Genomic DNA, 20,990 nt, shown 5'->3' with positions numbered 1-20,990 from the left:
CTAATGTCCTCCCTTGTAAGCACAAAGTTGAGTTAAGCTAATAAACACATCAACAAACCAGCTATGTCATCCAGTAGTTTTCCACCTCTTTGCTGAGGTAGACAACATGCTTTTACCAGTTTTCCTTTTACACTGTTATCATGTATCACATAATGTATTAATCTCTCAATTCAATTTATACACTAGCTCTACGACTACCTGTATGACTGAACCTTCCCAGGCCTCAGGTTTCTCATCTGAGGAGTGCTGTGCTAGATGGCCTTTGAGGTCTTTTCCCACTCCAAAACTAACAGTTCTACAAGCCCAGCATTGAGGAAGTTAGCACAAAGGAAAGATACATATGAATGCAACAATTAAAAGACAACAAAAGACAGAATCTACCAGGGTTTCTACAGTGAGCTGCTTTTCTTAACAAGTGAGGCTGAAACTATCGCCTCAATTTTTGAAGGGCTGTGTGACAAAATGGAAATGAGCATTTAAGAAGATGAAACCTAGAAGACCGGACCAAATACATCCATAAGAAATTTGTGCTGGCAACAGCATGGTTTTAAATGCATGATTTTATTTAGAGTGTCAATATTCAGAAGTGCTAAAAGTAAGATTCCACAAGAAAAGGAAGGAATTAGAGATAGTATTATCCACAAATAGAAGTGGAGTGATGTAGATTAATCTAGTAAAAAGACCTGGTTCCAAGACCTACTTTTGAGACATTGGCTGTGTGACCTCAAGCAAGTAGCTCGACTCTGTGCCACTAGGCAACTATACACACTACTGAAGTGTCAACCTGCAATGGTAGAGGGAGTTTCCTTTGTCAGTAAAATCACAGGTTCAGTCCCACCCCATTACCTACAAAAAATGCAGAATGAGAAGATACTAGAAATTAGTGGCACACAATATCTAACTTCTTTTCTCTGAAAAATATCTACGAGAATGATTTTTGCACACGTGGTGGGTCTCTCTGAAAAAAAACAAAAAGGCAATAGGTATACTATTATAGACTACTTCCTAAGCTAATCATCTCTATAGAATCATATTGTTGACACTAAATATATCACTTGCTGATTGCTAAAACAAAACTAAAAATATTCACTGCAGCAAAACACTGCCTTGGAAATTTTCCACAAACTGTCTCCCATATATGTTAAAATAAGAGATAATATTTCAAGAGATATTTGTTATTATCATAGAAGGCATATTGTTCTGAGTTCAAACAGAAGGAATACATACAGATGGAGATATTTGTCAGATACTCTAGTTTAGAGGTCACGTTCACTGCATCAAGTTTGGAAATAAGACAAGTCATTCTGACAGATCCAGCATCACTCAAAAGATCAGCCTATCCATTCACACAGAAAAAAATCTAAGGGGATGAAAAAAACACAATGCCTAGATTATTGCATTGTGTAGTTGGAGGAATGATTTACTGAGTAATACATTTAGTACACAGACCTTGGGCAAAAAGCATAGAATGAGTTGGTCCGAAAGTTGAAGAGGAGACATGAGAAATGTGTAACACTTCAATGACCCCAAGAAGTTATGTGCTACAAAAGCTTATCTTTTTTAACAGTAACCCTCTCCAGTTAATGCTATATGGCTATGAATCATGGTACATTACCATCTCAGAAGAATTAAAAATCTGAGGTGATTTAAATCACAATGGAAAGAATCAAAGTGCGTGGAAGTAGAGTCAATGACTTGCATGTAAGAAGTGATATAGAATGTATGATTCAGGATGTATATGAAAAGGGCTGCCCCTTTCTCAAAAGGGGTATAGATGGACAACTCAAGTACTATACTGGTATCCGTGAAATATTACAAGAATCAGAGGAAATCCTCCAGCCTCTTTTTTGGTGTGTTTTTATAAAGACATATATAAATATCAAATAGAAAATGAGAAAGGGTGGGTGGGCTGCAACTTATATTGTTGGAAGTACAGAAGTTTTGAAGAGTTAGATTCTAGTTGCCAAAATGTGTAGCATAGAAAATATAACGGAGATCAGGAAGTAGTATTGGTTAAAGCTAACAAAAGGTTTCAAGGAGTTAAGAGGATTCAACAAATTCATCTTACAAGACAGCAAGAAGGAAAAAGAACAAGTAGTACAAAACAGTGACAATGACCCATTCACACAGACTCTCAAGCTTAATCACTCATTAAACTACAGGTTCATTTGTATACACCCCCACCTCTTCCCAAGTAGGTTAATCTCTTACTGTACATACAGGCCACCACAATATAGAACTATGCCAATTAGACATTTGCACCTTCCAGGGTTTTGTCACCCTGGTTCCCAAAATGCTGATGTTGTTCTGAGTTTTATATCTAATTACTCTGGCAAACTATACAAGGCAGGATATGCTGCGCTCTAAAGTCTGCCTTGATCTTCACTCTAGGGGGTGAATCTAAATCCTGCCTACTCCTCTGATCACCAAAAAAAATGTAAAGATATGATTCTGGCACTACCTTATAGCTTTTGGTAATCTAGAGAATAAGTTGCTATGATATATGATTCTCAGCTGTTTTTGCCTTGGCACATAGCTGCTTTATTTCAGGTGCCTATCAGCTGGACAAGTAAACTAGTCAGATGATAGAAGGCTTAAGTAAAATAATGAAGAATCTGGATTTGAACAGATGTATATTGTTAGATATATATGTGTTATTATACAACATAATATTAAAGTATATGGCATGTGGGTAATGACAAAGGAGAAAGAGCACTGCACATGAAAACAAAGGTCCTAGGCCCAAATCCCAGTTTCTATGCTTAACTATGACAAAGAACAAGTCCATTTATCTTAGTTTCCATATCTGCCCAAGAGGGATACAATTAATTACATATCTTAAGAGGGCCATTGTGAACAATACGCTTTGTAAATCTTAAAGGGCTACATGAATGTATTTTTCTTATTCTTCAACAAAGTAATAATACAAAAGTAGGATTTAATGATGAGTTTGATGGCAGTAGGTGTGACAGACTGGATAAGGGATAAATGAAAAGTAGAGCAGTTAAGAAGTAACTCAAGTACAAAGTTATAGGGTGTAGACTAGAATGGTACTAGTATAATCATGTTCTCCAAGGATTTGGGGAACATCTTAAAGCTACAGAAGACTCAGGCTGCCCTGAAATTGTAATCAGGCCAAAAATAAATTCAACTTATCTCTACAGCCTACTAAGACTTAAGAAGATTATTATTCGACTAGAATCTGGAAATAAAATACAATTTGTGTGAAAAATAATGACCTTCTCCCTTCTACTTTCTTTACTTGTATGCATAGGGTACCTACATGTATATGGCACTCTGGTGGGCATGTGCTCTACGGCAAGTGTTAAAAATATTTTTTGGTGGGGTTCAGACCTGTGATTCTATCTACATATGGAACGCCTAGTATGGAAATGTCCTTCACTGATACAGATAGATCTTTAGGAGCTTAGAATTGAAAAAATTACTAAAAAAAGTGTCTATAAATATTAAGTACTTACCTATCAGGATTTATTAGTGATCGTATTGTAATGGCAGCCTTTAGCCGCTGCTTAACATCTAGGTAGCTAGAAGGTTCATCAAACATGAAACTATGAACAAACAAAAAAAAAAACACTCAATACTTTTGAAGTATAAGAATTATAAATAACACATATGTATACACAGAGATTATCTATCTATCTATCTATCTACGTACCCACCCACCCACCCTTGCCTACCCAGTACTATCTTGAAAGCCACTGGGAAATAAAAAAGGGGATTTTTTAGAAAATTTGTTGGATCCAGAAGGCAGAATAAAGTTGATATAAAAAAGGCAAGGAACAACTAGGTGAACTGATGCAAAATATCCTCCCTGACACTGCTTGAATTTTATTTTTTACTTTATTTTGCCATACTTCCCCCAATTCCAACAACGAGAAATTAATTGGGGTTAATAAACACCTTTCTGAAACATCTGATTACTCCAAAAAGAAACTAAGGACACTAACATGAAGTAATTCAATCAGATCTTTTTATCCCTCCTAATATTTAATGGAGGTAAAAATGATGATCCTTATGGGGGTTGTGGGAAGAAAATAATGTTCTTTAAGCATGAAATCCTTTAAGGCCTAAGAGTTGGGTGCTTAAATGGGAAGACAGAAGCATGATGGCAATGGATGCCTGGAAAAAGGGTTTTTGGAGGCTGCTAAAAGAAATGGCCTTCTGTTTACAAATTTAAGCTACACTGTAGCGTTATTACATTATGGTCTGTTAAACAATCTTTGGGGCATTAGCCTGGGTACCTAAACAATAACTGTAACCTAGTTTTTCTTGGAAAGGGTATACCTAGTACCAAAAAACTAACTTGCAAATGAAATTCTAGAACACACAGTATTAGTAAATTAGTGGCTACATTAGGGGTTTCATATATGAAATACTGACATTTCTTCCTACTCAAAGACAAACGTGTCAAATGAGTAAGTTTTGTACAAATGAGTATCTAACTGCTTCAACATTTCCCCCTAATGCAAAATTTTTAATGCTATGCTCTCAATCTGTAGTAATGTGAAGCTTACATTTATATAGGGCTATCACACATTTTATCTCATTTGATTTTAAAACAAAACATAAATTTATAAAATAGCTGAAGAATTAAGGAACAAGAAATGCAAAATTAACATACATATCTGCTTTCTGTATGCAAACAACAGCACAAGCAAATCTTTGCAACTCTCCTCCTGAGAGATCCTCAACATTTCGTTCTTTGAGATGGGTTAAGTCTATAACAAAAGAACACTGAACCATTACATTGAATATAATAATGGGATGGTTAATAAACATATACAAAAATGGTTTTAGCTTTTTAATAGTCCTCGGAAATTTATAAGAATGATTTCCACATATCTCTATGAACTAGGGAGTACAAATACTATCTTACCATTTAAAAGATGATGAAACCGTAGCTTGGAAAAGATAAATGATTTAAATGTAGTCATATGGCTAATAAATAGCAGGGCCAGGAATCAAACCCAGATCTTTCTGATTCTAAGGCTATTTTTCACTATCATACTCTTGAGGTAAATTCATATCTAGTTTTGAGTCTCTTGTGCTTTAAGTATATTAAAATATACAAAATTAATAATGCTAGAATTAACAATGAGTTTTTAGCACAGGCAATGCAATATTATCTTTTAAATATACTGTTTTCTGTATGTGTTAATGGTTCAAAGACATTCTTAAAAAATAACTTACCAAGTTGCTGACACACAATAGCTTGTGTCTTTGTTTCATCCTTCCGGTCCAAAATAGAACCCACAGTGCCCTATGGGAAGGTTTTAGAAAAAGTATACATACACATACACACAGAGATATACAGCTTTGTTTTTAAAAGCATGTGAAATGCAATCAAACAAATATTTATGAAGTTTGAGGTAAATGCAAGGACAAAAAAATAAGAGATAGTCTTTGTTGTCAAGCTTACAATCTAGTAAGGGAGATATGCTCCCAACCTTCTCCCCTCCCCCCCCCCCCAACACTGAATAAGATTATGATTAAATGAACAGAAGGGATGAGTGTGGCATGAAATGGTGGGTGTATACAGAATGTCCTAGGAAGTGACACTTATGACTGACCTTTGCAGCTTTGGGAATCTGGTCCACATACTGAGGCTTGATAATTGCTTTTAGGTCATCTTCTAGAATCTTGGTAAAATAGTTTTGCAACTCAGATCCTCGAAAATAAGTCAAGATTTCTTGCCAATCTGGTGGATCCTTGAAAAGTAAGACACAAAATGACTTGAATACAGTGACTAAAACTGTAAAGGCACAATTGTTGGAAAAGGATCTGACTAATGGAGTAGCAAATAAGGACAAAAGTCTCTTCAGAGTAAAGTATTTAACGGAGTCCCACCGATGCAGAATATTTAAAATATATTTGCCTTCTACTTCATGGAGTGTGATAAAATGAAAAGAATAATGGATTTAAACTTAAAGAACCTAGATTTAAATCACGGCATTGCTAATTACCATGCAATTTTGGGTAACCTGCCCTTGCCTTAGTAGCCTCATCTGTAAAATTGGGGTGAGTGTTAGGCTAGATGGTTTGAGGTCCCTTCCAGTTCTAAATCTCTGATCTTTAAGATATCAATCAGCTCTAACTTCTATACCTTTAGAAGGGGGAGAGAAGTGATACGAAAGCAATAGTTAATAAACTGATGACTTGGGCTCATGCACCCCAAACAAATAGTTTATAAACCAAGATGGTTAGAAAAACATTAAATATGTAAAACTTGAAAGAAGTTTCATTCATTTTCTTGAATACTACTGACATTATGTCAAAAGGCTAAAAAAATTACCTTAAAAAGTGTTATTGTTCATAAAGAATCAATACCTACATCATATTTTCCAAGGTTTGGTTTTTGCTTTCCTGCTAAAATTTTCAAGGCAGTTGATTTTCCAATACCATTAGTTCCAACTAATCCCAAAACTTCACCGGGACGAGGGATAGGCAACCTGTGTATGTAAATAAAAAAGCTAATACTGAAAAACACAGAATTGTTCATGAGAAAGCTGTAAGATGTTTCTGGGTCACCTACTTTTAAGGCATTTATACCACACACACGTCCAGTAACAAGCGAAAAGGTAAACTAATCATAAATGCCAGCTATTATTGGCAATTAGAAAATACAGCCAAGATTAACTTTAACTGTTAATTGTTAGAAATGCATTTATGGAAGGGGGCATAGTCAAGATGGCAGAATAGAAGCAGGACCTTCCCGTGGCTCCGGCGTTCACCTTCCCCAATCCATGTAAAAAGGGGACTCTAAACAAACTTTGGAGCTGCAGAACCCACAAAATGACACAGAGAAGCTAACCTCCCGCTGAGGACAGCCCAGCAGGAATTGGCCAGCTCTGGGAGCTGAGCCCAGGCCCACCAGAGGCTTTAGCCCCAGGGTGGGACTGACCAGCAGCCAGCTGGAGGGACTCCAGATCAGCAGCAGCTGTGGCCATTTCCAGATTTATCAACACATAGATACAAAGGACAAAGTGAGAGGTCAGTGCAGTCTGGACTTTGGGACCCAGTAAGTGGGAGTGCCTGGCTTTTGCCGCTGGGGCGAGAAGCTGCTGAGAAGCCTGCACAGCCAGCCAGTGCCACATGGCAGCTTCAGCTCCTGGCCTGCAGAGTGTAGGGGAACCAAGCATCAGTCTGAGGGGTAATCGCTCTTGCTTTAACCTTCTTGGATCTGGATTTCAGTCCAGGGTGGTGGTCCTGGGGTGTGTGTCCAGCTTGCCAGAGCATGTGGAGACCTCAGAGAGGGCACCCATCTAATACCTCCACCAGCTGAGAAAACCCCAGAGTTTGGGACATAAGCTCCCCTGTCTGGTGGCAAAGTCCTACTGTGGCAAAAAGCCCAGGGGTCAAGTGACTGAGGGGCGACATGACCAGGCAAAGGAAACAATGCCCACAGAAGATTCTAACATTAGACTCCTATTTTGGGGACAAAAAGGAGCAAAGCACGGAACAGGAGTAAGACAGTGAAGTCAGTACTCCTGCATCAAAAGCTTCAAAGGAAAATACGAGCTGGTTACAGGACACAGAGGACCTTAAGAAGCAGATAAGAGAAGTGGAGGAAAAATTGGGAAGAGAAATGAGAACGAAGCAAGAAAATTATGAAATGAGAGTCAACAGTCTGACTGAGGAAAATAATACCTTAAAAAATAGACTAACTCAAATGGCAAAAGAGGCTGAAAAAGGCAATGAGGAGAAGAATGCTTAAAAAGCTGAATTTGCCAGATGGAAAAAGAATCTCAAAAGCTCACTGAGGAGAATCATTGCTTCAGAATTAGATTGGAGCAAATGGAAGCTAATGACTTTATGAGAAATCAAGATGCTATTAAACAGATCCAAACAAATGAAAGAATCAAAGGCAATGTAAAATATCTCATGGGAAAAACCACTGATCTGGAAAATAGATCCAGGAGAGATAATTTAAAAATTATTGGACTACCTGAAAGCCATGATCAAAGTAAGAACCTAGAAATCATCCTCCAGGAAGTTCTTAAAGAAAACTGCCCTGATGTTTTAGAACCAGAGGGCAAAATAGAGGTTGAAAGAATCCACTGATCACATCCTGAAAAAGATCCCAAAAAGAAAACTCCTAGGGATATTATGGCCAGGTTCTGGAATTCCAAGATTAAGGAGAGAATATTACAAGCAGCCAGTTAGAAACAATTTGAATACTGTGGAAATACAATCAGGATAACCCAGGATCTGGCAGCTTCTACACTGAGGGATCAAAGGCCCTGGAATATGATATTCAGGAGGTCAAAGGAGCTAGGATTAAAACCAAGAGTCACCTACCCAGCAAAACTGAGTATCATGTTTCAGGGGAAAATATGGTGATTCAGTGGAATAGAGGACTTTCAAGCATTCTTGCTGAAAAAAAAAAAACCAGAGTTGAATAGAAAATTTGACATTCAGATACAAGAAGCAAGAGAAGCATGAGAAGGTAAACAGGGAAAAGAAATCATAAGGAACTTATCAAAGTTGAACTATTAACATTCCTACATGGAAAAACAATAATTGTAACTGATGAAACTTTTCTCAGTATGAAAATAGTTGAAGGGAATAGAAATATATATGTGAGGGTATATGGGCATATGAATACATTATGTGAATATATGTTTATAGGTATACATAGACAGAGGGCACAGGACCAATTTAACAGGAAGGGATGATACTTACAAGGTGAAATTAAGAGGTGAGAGAGTAGTATAATGAGAGGAGATGGGGAGAGACAGAATGGGGTAAACTATCTCATACAGAAGAGGCAAGGGAGAATGGAATGGGTCAACCTTATTCCCACTGAATTTGACTTGAGGAGGGAATGAAATACACACTAAATAGGGTATCTCACCCTCCAGGAGAGTAGGGGGGAAGGGGATTAGAAGGGGGATGATGGAAGGGAGGGCAGGCTGGGGTGGAAGGAAGTTGGAAGCACCCACTTTTGAAAAGGGATGGGATCAAAGCAGAGAATAGAACAAGTGGGAGGTGGGATAGGAGGGAGGGAAATATAGTTAGTCTTTTACAGTATATCTACTATGGTAGTGTTTTGCATTAGCCACACATGTACAACCTATACTGAACTGCTTATCTTTGCAGTAAAGGTGGGTGACAAGGGAGGAAGGGAATGAATCTGGAATTCAAAGTTTTAAAATCAAATACTCAAATATATATATATATATATATATATATACACACACACACACACTATTATTAATACTATTTTACATGTAATTGGGGAATAAGATATACAGGCACTGGGGCACGGAAATCCACTGGAAAAGTCAAAAGGGTATGGGAGAAAATATGGGAGAGAGCAGATTGGAGTAGGGGATATCCCGCAGACTGCTATTTTGGGGCGGTGGATGAGGAAAAACAGGGAGAAAATTTGTAACTCAAAATCTGGCAGAAATGAATGATGTAAATCAGAAGTTAATAAAACATGAAAATTAAAAAAAGAAATGCATTCATGACCAGCACAATTCCTATTTTTGTTCATTCAATTTTCATAGATCACTCTGGAGCAATATATTTTACCTTAACAATTAATTACAACAAGAAAAAAGCAAAATATTTTGATACATAAAAATTTGATATAGCAGGTCCAAGTCCCCCCATTTTTCCTGGCCTGCCAATTTACTTACAAGGAGGAAGTGCCACATTAATGAGACATTCCACCTCCTTCCCCCTCCAGCAGTGGGTGCTTAGAACTGGCAGGCTGATAAATAGCTTTTCATTAGCAAATCTATACTACTTTATTAAAAATGTAAATGCCAATCAGAAAAAAACTCACTAAAAACTGTATACATTTTCCTGTTATTCAGTTCATTTTATGTAGTGTTTACACTCTGTAACTAAGTCTCTAGCTGCTCTTAAATTTAATTGTCAAATTCCTTGTCAGAGATCTCTTTGAAAGATAAATACACTAAAATAACAGTGATTACAGAACAGGCTACACATTCATGCAAGTCAGATTTCAGGAAAAAAAAAAGCTGGCTACATTTAAATAAATATGGCATATTTTGGAAAGCTTACTATATACTCAATGAAATGAATTTTCATAAAGTTCCAATACTGTACAAACTTTTCTTGCATTTCCTCCTACCCTGAGTATCTGAAAGGCACACAAATTTAATCAAATGCATTTTACTTTAAAATATTTATGGTACATCAAAATAAAAAAGAAAGGTAGCTTGAAAATGTACCTGTGAAGTTTGAAGGCATTGGCACAATATCGATGCGTTGTTTCCTTTTCAAGGTTGCTAGGTAAATTGACAATTGACAAAGCACCAAAAGGGCATTTCTGCAATTTGAAGCAAAAGATTCATTTTTAAATACATTATCAACAAGCCAAGTACAATTTAGCAACTTTATTTCAAGGAACAGAATTATTGGACTTATCCTTGCTTACCACCTTAAAGAAACATCTATCCCCAGGTGTTCCTCTGACTGGTGACTCCCTCAAGGGACCATCATTTTAGGAAGGACCTCTAGCCATGCTTCACCTCACTAAAGCCTGGACCCTCACCAGCCACTTTGGAGAAACTACTTAAAAAATGCTTGCTGACAGGTTGACTTTACCATCTGGCATTTCATTCCTTGGGTCTATCATTTTTGGAAGGACTCCATGTTTCACCCATGCCTGGACTCCTTTTCACCAGCTGCCTTACCTATGTGTCTCTCCTCATCCTTTTTCTAGCTCGACTTTATGTGCTGCCTTCATTAGCATGTAAGGCCCATGAGGTTAGAATATTTACCTATTATTTTTTTGTATTCCCAGCTTAGTATTGCACCCAGCACATATTAAGTGCTTAAGAAATACTTTCTGTATATATTTATCTTTGTATCCATAATTGCTGGATGTCAGATTTGGGGAAAAATGTACAGCACTGTATCTGGACCAAATATGGTACTGAAAGAATAGTTTCAGCAGTCTTAAAGCTCAGAGTAAACTGAAATTGGAGAGGAAAGCAAAGGGCAGTAATTTTTTTTAAAGTTACACTGAAAAATTAAGGAACCAATAAGAGAGCATCTGGTTGTTCCTTTCACTCATCATCTAAGCCAGAATAATTACATTTTCTGGTACTGAGGTAATCAGGTGATGTGAATGCTGAGTCATTTTCAGTGTTATTGAAAGATCATGGAGATGGAAAAGGTAGTTTTAGAGAAAAGAATGCCATTCTAGAAAAGAAAAGAAAGCCATTCTAGAGGGCTTTCTAGAAAGCATGGGAAGGAGATTAAACAGGTTAGAACAGGATGTACAAAGTCTTACTCAAGTAATAGACTCCTTGAACATTAGATTGGACCAGACAGTGATCAATGACAATTACATGAGAATAGAAGAGGCACCACATGACTGGAGAAGGATAAATATTGTTCCAATTTTCAAATAGGAGAGAAAAGAGTTTCTAAATTATAAGCTAGTGAGCTTGACTTTTGTCCCTGCCAAAATTCTAGAATGTTTTATTAAAGAGAGAGTTACTAAACATTTAGAAAATGCAGCAGTGAGCACATTAAGAACCAACATGACTTTAGAAAGAATAGAATAGGGGCGGCTAGGTGGCACAGTGAATAGAGCACTGGCCCTGGAGTCTGGAGGACCTGAGTTCAAATCTGGTCTCAGACATCTGACACACTAGTTGTGTGACTTTGGGCAAGTCACTTAACACCAACTGCCCTCCAAAAAAAAAAAAGAATAGAATATATCAGACTAACTTTATTTCCTTTTTGATAGGGTTGCGGAAAAATTCTGTAAATACAGTTTGACTAGATTATAGAATAGCATTAGACAAAGCATTTTATGCTATTTTTGCAGAAAAAAGGAAAATATGTAGTTTTTCCATTCTCTTTTTCTTTCACAACATGACTAATGCCGAAACAGATTTAATATGTACATGTATCAGATTGCATGCTGTCTTGGGGAGGGGGTAGGGAAGGTGGGGGAACTCAAAATTTTATAGAAGTGAATACTGAAAACTAACAATAAATAAACAAATTTAAAAAAAAAGAGAAAGACAGATGAGAAGCTAATATAACTAGATATATTTAGAACTGGTTAAATGGCAAGCCTCCAGGAGTAGTCACGACTGAGAGTGACCTCAGTTGGAACAAGTTCTCCAGTGGAGTGCTCCAGAGGTGTGTGATATCTCTGTAAATGCTGCATATTTTAAATCAATGTTTTGATGTAATTTTATTCAATTCAATGATTTGGATGAAGGCATAAATTTGTATGAAAACTGAAGATGACACAAAGTTAAAATGAACAGCCAATGACATTAGATGAGAATTAGGATCCAAAAAGATGACAGGCTAGCACTGAGCTGAATTTACGATAAAATTTAATAGTATAAATGTAAAATCTTACTCCTAATATAAGATGGGGAAAGGGATGGTTAGACAGTAGTTTCTCTGAAAAAAAAAAAAAAAACTGAAAGATTTAGTGTAGTAGCTGCTTAATGAGTCAACAATGTGACATAGCAGTCAAATATACTTAAAACAATATTGGTCTATACTAACAATTGTTTCCAGGAATAAGAAGTTACTAGTTTCACTCTACTATGTCCTACTCAGGGCACACCTGCTTCATTCAGTACTTCATTGAATTTTGGGCACCACAGTTGATAAGCTAGAGTGTCCAGAGAGGGCAAGGAGAATGATGAGGTGGTCTTGAGTCTCTGCTATCTAAGGATTAGATGAAAGAACTGGAGAGGTCTAGCGTGAAGAAAATCCAGGGCATGACAGCTTTTCTCCCCCCCAAATATCTGAAGGGCTGTCAAGAGAAAGAGTGATTTGAAGACAGAGAGCTAGGAGCAAGAGGCATAAGTTATAGGGAATTAATTATGTTTGGTATCAGGAAAAACTTCTCAACAATTAGAGATAACCAAAAAGAGTGGAACAGATCAGATTATGACATAGTTCATTCTCCTCTGATTGGTGTTTCTTAAGAAGCAAGATGATAACTTCTGGGGTACATTATAGTAGGGATTCCTTTTTGGATGTAGACTTACTAAAGAGATAAAGTTCTTTTCAACTCTGAAATTCTGCAATTCTTATTCAAGTCATTCCTTACACAACAAAGCATAAAGATCCACTGACAAATCATCTTTTCAAACTGCATTATTGGAATTGGGCAGTGATTTTTAGGCTGTTTTATCTAACTGTAAATATCCTATGAATCTGATTATAGAGAAAAATATAGTTGTAGCAGATACTTATTTGGAGTCTACTTCATTGCCTGCTACCTAAAAATGAACATGTGTTTTAATGCTTTGTAATATGAAAAAAATGCAATATATCAAATTCAAAAACTTAAAAACTTTGAGAATGGTCAATCATTTGATAATTACTGATTTAGACAAGTTCTATTTCTAGCTTTTATATTATAGGACAACAAATGTTTAGCAAGGACTTATCATTTCATCAGGGTTGGGAGCTTTTTCTTCCAAGGCAAATCAATCAGCACTGGAACTTACAGTCTTAGAGAATTGCTTGGGGCTCTGAGAAATTAAAATGCCTTCCACAGGGTCAGGCAGTCTTGATCAAAGGTGGGACTACCGCTCAGGTTATGATGAGGGTGTCAGTTCTCTTACCTACTATATCCCACACTGCCCCATCTCATAACAAAAGCTATGCTTCAATTTACAGAAAACACATTTTTGGATTCTGCTCTTTAATCCACTTTGCCACCTTTTTAAGAATGAGCTCATTCCTTTCACGTTCAAGGTTAAGACTTATAGGTACATTTTCCTCTCCATTATATCCTATGAGAATATTTCCTTTCTTTGGTCTCCATTCTGCCTAAACCCTATTTGAGGGAAAAATAAAAGGTGAGGAAAGAAGGTAAAAGAAATGGACTCCTTTGGACTTTCTCTCTTAACATAGTCTAGATGCAGACATCTTGTCTTATGCTATTTCTCCAAAAGTTCTAGAGGAATACCAAAGGAGAGATTCCTTTTCTCCATACTGTCCTCCTCCTGCAAGATTAATAAAATTAAAACTGTATATACAAACCAATAAAAGTTTATAACAGATATGTATGCATGAATATGTACACACATATATAAGGATAACATTTAAATCAGCAAGTTTTCCCCATATATATATATAATGAACACTTTTAATACATGATTATTATCTATTATTATGTGATTACCATGAAATGGAAGAAAATCGTATCACTAAATTTTTATATAATCCTTTTTATTGTGCCTCTTAAAAAGCAATGTTATCCACAAGCTTTTACTTATTTTTGAGCCTAAAGTTGCTACTGCAATAACAAAGGAAAAATAATTTACCTTAATACAAATACCACAACCAATGCAAAGTGTTTCAGAAATCCATGCTATTTTGCTCTGTGGTGTGACCTCTATGCATAATTTCCCTGGTAAAAGAAGAAATGTACAAAATATTTTAATTAGTGTAACTGTGATTATACTTGAGACAATATACTAATTTATATATTAACTTTATAACTTTGGGCAGAACAGGCTGATAAGAAATTCTTAATCAGGCTTTCAATGCATATCCTAGTCTTTTTTTTCCTGCATAACATTCCACATTGAGAACTTTGTACTAGCCAGACTAGAGACCTTTAGTTGTTTTCCCTATTTTATCTGATCCTTTTCTGCTTCTGTTCAGATTCCTTCTTTAACTCTTCCTATTGAAATCCTTTTGTTAATATAAGATCCACTTTAATCATCACATTCTTCATCAAATCTCCTAGTTCTACCCCAGTTAAAAGTGATGCCTTCTTCAACCTTCTCTCTAATTTTTCCTTTTTATCCCTCTGTTTTCTCCTATGCCCTTATTACATTCCAATTCATATTAGAGTTATTTATGCAGATGTTACAGAATCTGAGAGTTGAAAGAGACTTCAGTAGTCATCTTAAACTATAAGCTTTTGATAGCCAGGAACTATTTTAATTTTTTCATCTTTGTACACAGTATATTATAAATCTAACTAGGAAATAATAAAACTAGAAAGGATCTTCCTAATAACCTATTAAGTAGGATATTTAACCTATCTATCCTATCTCTCCCTGCCTACTAATCTAATCTAACCTAATCTGTCAAGCAAAACAACACTTAGAAGTCTAGACCTAGAGGACAAGATGGGATTTCTCAACACTGCAAGAATAATACAAATGATAGGATTTGAATGTTCCCTTGAAAGTGTTTATTGGACAATAAACTTGATTGATTTTGCTTGTCCAATTCTACAATGTAGATTTTTCATTAGATCTGAAAAGGGTTTTCTTCCTTATTAATTGGAATCCTCAAGTTTACTTATCCATTTTAATGCAAAACAATTTTCTCTCAGAAAAGTATAAGAAAAACTGACATGGGCATTCCTTTATGTGGGAATAAAACTATTAGAAAAATGTCAGGTCTGTACTCAAAAATTTGTCCAAAATTATTAAGCCAAATTATTTTGCTTAAATTCTTTCTTTTATACTGAAATAATCTACATAATAACTTACCCATTCGTACTACTGGACAACTCTTTTTGCACTCCTGTCGGCATTTCTTTGGCTTACATTTGTCATGATTGACAATAGCAATTCTTGTTAATTTGTCTGCCATATTAGTCAATGCAGGCTTACAATATAGCAAGAAAGATGACTTTGTAAGCAAGAGAAGCAGGAACCAGGGTCTTCTGGATCAAAAAAAGGAAAAAAAAACATTAAAAATGATTTATGAAAAACTGTCAAAAATGTTAACATTAAGTATTCATATTTTCGTATAAAATCTTGTCATATCAAACCGTATGAGTAGATCATATCTCCAACAAAGAAAAATACTGTGTGAAATACAAAATTAACAAAGGGGAATAAATAACTCAAATGAATTTTTGATAACATCATTACCTACAATGGACATATGAAACACTTGCATTATGTTTGAATGAGTATTCAATTTCTGAAAAATAAAATAGGTAACATTCTTGTTCACAATTCTAAAATATAATATTTGAAGATATGCTTAAATTCTGTTAGTTATGGAATCAAAACAGTAGTGTTAAACAGAGCTTCATTGTATTTATCACATACTTTTTTATCTGTCATAGCACAGGGTGAAGTAAAAGCAGGCTTTCTTTTGATCATTTCTAAAAGGATTTATCTGTGGAAGAATTGGGAGAAACTCATAATAATAACACTAATAATAATTTTATGCTGGTATCATCAACCTAACCTTTAATTAAGTTAAAATACTTTGCTATACTGAAAGACTTACAGTTATAAAAACAGTGAACAAAATGTTTAAAGATTTGTAGAAGAGGAAGAAAAATATCAAGGCTCCAACCTTGGTGTTATCCTCAACTCATCTATACTTTTATCCAATCTGTTATCAAGTTCGGTCATTTTTACCTTCACAACATCTCTCTTATATGTCCCATTTTCTCCACTTATAGTCACATTTGGTTCCATGAGACCTTGATTATTACAACAAGCCTTCTGGTTGGCCTCCCTGCCTCAAGTCACTTGTCAGTTTAATTCATTTTGGTAAATTCTTTACCAAGATTAATATAAATCTATAAAACCGATGACACTTAATTGCTAGAAATCTTGCCTACAAATTACACTGCAAATAAATCTATGTTAAGTGGTGTAGCTCAGTTGTCAAAGTGATTTTCCTAAAGTGAATGCCCGACCATGTTATGCATACCCCTCCCAACTAAAACCATTGGCTTTCTGTGGATCTCTAAGATCAAATATAAAATTCTGTTTGGCCCTTTACAACCAGCCCTTTTTTGACTACCTTTCCAGTCATATGCTTTTTCTCCCCTCTATGCCAAAGTCACACTAGCTTACTTGCTATTCCTCACACATCAGTCCATTCCATAATTTTGTGCCTCCCGGATAGCTGTTCCCCATTTCTGGAATGCTCTGCCTTGGGCTTCAAGACTCAGCTCAAATCTTACTGGCTGCAGGAAACCTTTGCCTGCTGTCTCCATTGTTGGTGCTTCCTCTCTAAGTTCACCTTCCATTTACTCTTTGTCCCTATGTCCACAGTTATTTTCATGTTGTCTTCCCCATTAAAATGAGATTACCCTGATGGCAGGAACCATGATTTTGCACACTTTGTACCCCCCAGCACACAGTACCATGGCTGGCACATAATAAAAGCTTAAGAAATGCTTGGTGACTGTTTCAGAACCTAAACTTGAGGGCTGGGACTGTTCTAATTTGTGCCTTTGTATACAGGAGGTGATAAATGAAAACTAAAGTCTGATCACTGTGAAGACTTTAACTTCCCTAAGTTGTTGGTAACTATGTTGCATTGAACTATTTGTTTAAGCCTTATAAATACCAGAGACTGAGGAAATAAATTTTCTCTTCAGTGAATTTTTATCTTCTATGACATAACAGATTAAGGACTAGAAGGTATTCAGAGAATAATAATAGAAATTAAATTTACAACAAGAGTATTTCTAAGTGCATTCTACCTGAATGGAATTCTTTACCAAGCTTAAGTAATCTATAAAACTGATGACACTTGATTCCTAAGTCTTCCCTACAAATTGAATTGCAAATAAACCTACAATAAGCAGTATAAATCAGAAATTTGTGCTAATAGATTCGCTTTCCATGAAAGAAATGGACATATTAAGAAACTACTTGATGTGAACAATATTCCTATTTTTCATTCTTGACAAAATGTTTCAAAATAAAAATTTCACGATATGTAACAACTCAGAAATAGAATTTGGAGATTGTGAAAGCAGCAGTACAGGTGACTAGAAAATGATTTATATACTAAAATAATAAAATGTGGCAGTATTTGGGCTAACAATTTTAAAAAATCTTTTATTTCCACAGATATGACAAATTTAGTTGTGTGAACATTATCAACTCATTGTTGTTGGCCTTTTGTGATGTATGCTTACTTAACTGTCCATCAATAGACAAGCATTACTAAAGTACCTGATGTGTTCACAACCTGTTCTAAATGGCTGGGACATAAATACAAAAATTAGACAGTCCCTGCCTTCAAGGAGCTAACATTTTACTTGGCAGATTCAACATATTCACAGATTCCAAATTACAGGATATACACAAAATAAATGCTCCTGTAATTTGAAGAGGGGCTCTAGAAAATGCAAGAATGAATAAAAACTTCTTGAAGTAGGTAGCATGTGAGTTGAGGTTTGAAGTAAACTAGGGGTTCTAAGAAACAGGAGAAAAAGGAAGGCATTCCGGGCATGGGGTACAGCTGCATCAGGGGCAAAGCAAGTGCCAGTTTGGTTAGAACTGAAGTGGAAATGATGGGGAGTAAACTGTAATTAACCTAAAAAAACAGGCTAGAGTCAAATTATAAAGGGATTTTTATGTGAAACAGGAAGGTGTGATTTGGGCAACTGACTCCAAGGAGCAGAAAGGAAATGGAGCTAACCTATATTTGATAAAGCAATCAGAGAAGAGGGGAAAGTACAAAAACCCTCATATCACTCCCCTAGCTGACATGAAAATGCAGACAAGTGGAAGTTGGATGCAAATATGAACTAGCTGATACTAACAAGGACAGAAAAAAATGAAAATTCTTCTTTGTTTAAAAAAGCTTCTTAAATAATAACTACTGACATTTATATTGGCTTTGCTTTTACAAAATGCTTTTACGTAAGTTCTATCATAAAATTTATGATCATAGATTTAGAGCTAGAAGGGACTTCAAAGGACATCTAGTACAACACCCTCATTTATGGCATAAGATGCTTACACTGAAGAGCAATATTAAGTGACTTGGTCCCAATTTGTACAGATAGTGACAGGTGAGATCTGAGCCAAATCCACCAGTCTTTTCACTGCACCTCATTTGTTAATTCTCAACACTTCAGTAAGTAGGGAAGGTTGGTATTATTATTCCCATTTTAAGAGATGAGGAAACTGAAGCTCAGAAAGGGGAAGTGATTTGTCCTAAGTCAGAGAGATCAAAAGAATCATAGCCTGGATTCAAGCCCAAGTCTTTCTCATTCTAAATCTAGTTCAGTCATCATATTATTATGGAAAATGTAACAAAACTGATTCATCATAGCAATTAGTACTCTGGTTGCAGTCAATAAATATTTAATAGCATCACATGAAAATCCACACATCTGTATTTATACAGTTACCACCCCCATAAAAACACAGAACAAGTTAGGAGTTGTGTACAACTAATTTCAAAGAGTAGACATTTATAATGTCTTGCCCATTTTTTTTTGGGGGGGGGGGGTGTTGGGGTAGGGTAAGTAGGTATGGGCCCAGGCCTGTGATTTCACAGATTAACCTGCTGCCAGTGTGTAAATTCCCTCTGTCAATGTAGATGGATAACTCTGTAACTTAACAGAGCTGCAAAGTAAATTCCAATAGAACCGAAATTTCTTGAGAGCAGGGTTTCATTTATGTCTCTGTATCCCTAGCACCTAGAATATAGTATGCACCGAATAAATACATGATTACAGTTTTTAGAGTTGCCTGGGGTCAGTTACACAATTGCTATGTAGCAGAAGCAGGACTCCTCATGCCATGGCTCACATTCTGTCCAGGTTGCCAGTGGAAATGCACACAATACAATCTTAATGTTTACTGAATTTTAATAAAGAATAAATAAAATATTTTAAAGAAATGTTTTCCCCATTAATTTCCTAGTCATTTAAAAATTAGTTTCATTCTTCAAAAATAATGTTTTATTCTGGGGTTGGTGGAGGAGAGTCTTTCAGTCCAAATGAAACTCAAGATGATGACCAACCCTTGTTAACATCTGATGGTTTGAATGATGGAAAATAGTGGTTATCTCAGGCCACACATGCTCTCACTGGGCAAGTGGCCACAACCAAAAAGGCATGATTGTCATAGCCTGGCTATCACTGTGGCCTATGTGGAAGAATTTTGAAAAACAATAAAGTCTTGTTAACAGAAGCCAGTGGTTTCTAAAGATGTTCCCAGTTCATGATTAAAAACTAAATTCAAGTAACTAAACATATCACTGTTGAGGGTACCACCACCCTCCTAGGCTCAAACATCTTTGACTCCCCACACTCATCCCCACATCCTATCTGTTGCCAAGCCCCCGTTGTTTCTACATTCACAACATCTGCCCCCTTTATTCTCTGAAACTGCTGCCACTCCAGTGCAGGACCTTGTCACTTCATGCCTGGGCTATTGCAATGACCTACTTCTTGTTCTCCCTGCCTGAAGCCTCTCCCCACTACGATGATCCATTCTCCACTCAGCTGTCAAAAGTACAGTTCTGACAAGCGAGTCCTTATTTCATGAGCCTGTGGCTCCTTATTACCTCCAGGATCAAACACAAAAGCTCTCTCTGAAAACCCCTCATAACCTGGCCCCTTCCGACCTCCCCAGTCTTCTCAGGCCTCATTCCCCTCCATATACTACATGATCCTGAGCCTCCTGTGCTGCTCCTTGAACAAGAACACCCGCCGATTCTGGACATTTTTACTGGCTGTCTTTCATGCCCGGAACTCTCTCTCCCTTCTGCTCTCTAGGAGACTGAGCTCCATGAGGGCAGGGACTGCTTCTGAATGTCTCAGTGCCCCAGCGCTGAGCACGGTGCCTGGCCCACAGTAGGCGATCAGTAAATGCTTGGTTACTTGACTGGAAGAAACCGTATTAGAGGAAAGTCGGGCTTGATGGCAATCTTCAAACAATCAAAGGGCTGAAATCAAGAGGAATTACACTTATTCTGCTCTACCCTAAAGGGCAAAACTGGGAGCAAGAGGGGGGAGAGGGCGCGAGGGGACAGGAGGGGGATAAAAAAGAGGCAAATTAGTCTAAACAAAAGGAATCATGACCTCATGGTTATGAATTCAAAGGAATCACTTCCTTCGCAGCCGAAAGGAACAACAGGAAGGTGGAAAAAGCAGCCTCCGGGGAGGGAGTGGGTCTCCCCTCTCCAGAAAAGGTAGGATGAGCACCCTTAGGGTAGAAGTAAAGGGGCCGGCCGGGTCTCTTCTGAAATCCTGTGGTCAA

The 20,990-nt window shown here is 36.7% G+C and overlaps 1 protein-coding gene across 2 annotated transcripts in view; it reads right to left on the bottom strand.

Moving 5' to 3' along the window:
* ABCE1 (ATP binding cassette subfamily E member 1) overlaps positions 1 to 20,990 on the bottom strand; it is a 28,022-nt gene that overhangs the window by 6,378 nt on the left and 654 nt on the right. Inside the window, exons 2-9 of one of the 2 annotated variants that reach the window (XM_069105458.1) lie at positions 15,501 to 15,676; positions 14,316 to 14,401; positions 10,227 to 10,324; positions 6,353 to 6,470; positions 5,592 to 5,729; positions 5,212 to 5,281; positions 4,643 to 4,739; positions 3,480 to 3,569 (exon numbers count right to left, since the gene is read on the bottom strand). In XM_069105458.1, the coding sequence (XP_068961559.1) occupies positions 3,480 to 3,569; positions 4,643 to 4,739; positions 5,212 to 5,281; positions 5,592 to 5,729; positions 6,353 to 6,470; positions 10,227 to 10,324; positions 14,316 to 14,401; positions 15,501 to 15,603 (800 nt within the window). In that variant the 5' untranslated portion in view covers positions 15,604 to 15,676. The remainder of the gene's footprint in view (positions 1 to 3,479; positions 3,570 to 4,642; positions 4,740 to 5,211; positions 5,282 to 5,591; positions 5,730 to 6,352; positions 6,471 to 10,226; positions 10,325 to 14,315; positions 14,402 to 15,500; positions 15,677 to 20,990) is intronic. The other variant, XM_069105459.1, reaches the window with a different exon arrangement.

This window comes from Petaurus breviceps, unplaced genomic scaffold, assembly GCF_028583685.1.
Source record: "Petaurus breviceps papuanus isolate PSGF00001 unplaced genomic scaffold, PetGlider_PUasm1.0 76, whole genome shotgun sequence".
NCBI classification, from domain to species: domain Eukaryota; kingdom Metazoa; phylum Chordata; class Mammalia; order Diprotodontia; family Petauridae; genus Petaurus; species Petaurus breviceps.
This window is presented reverse-complemented; position numbering and strand designations above follow the sequence as displayed.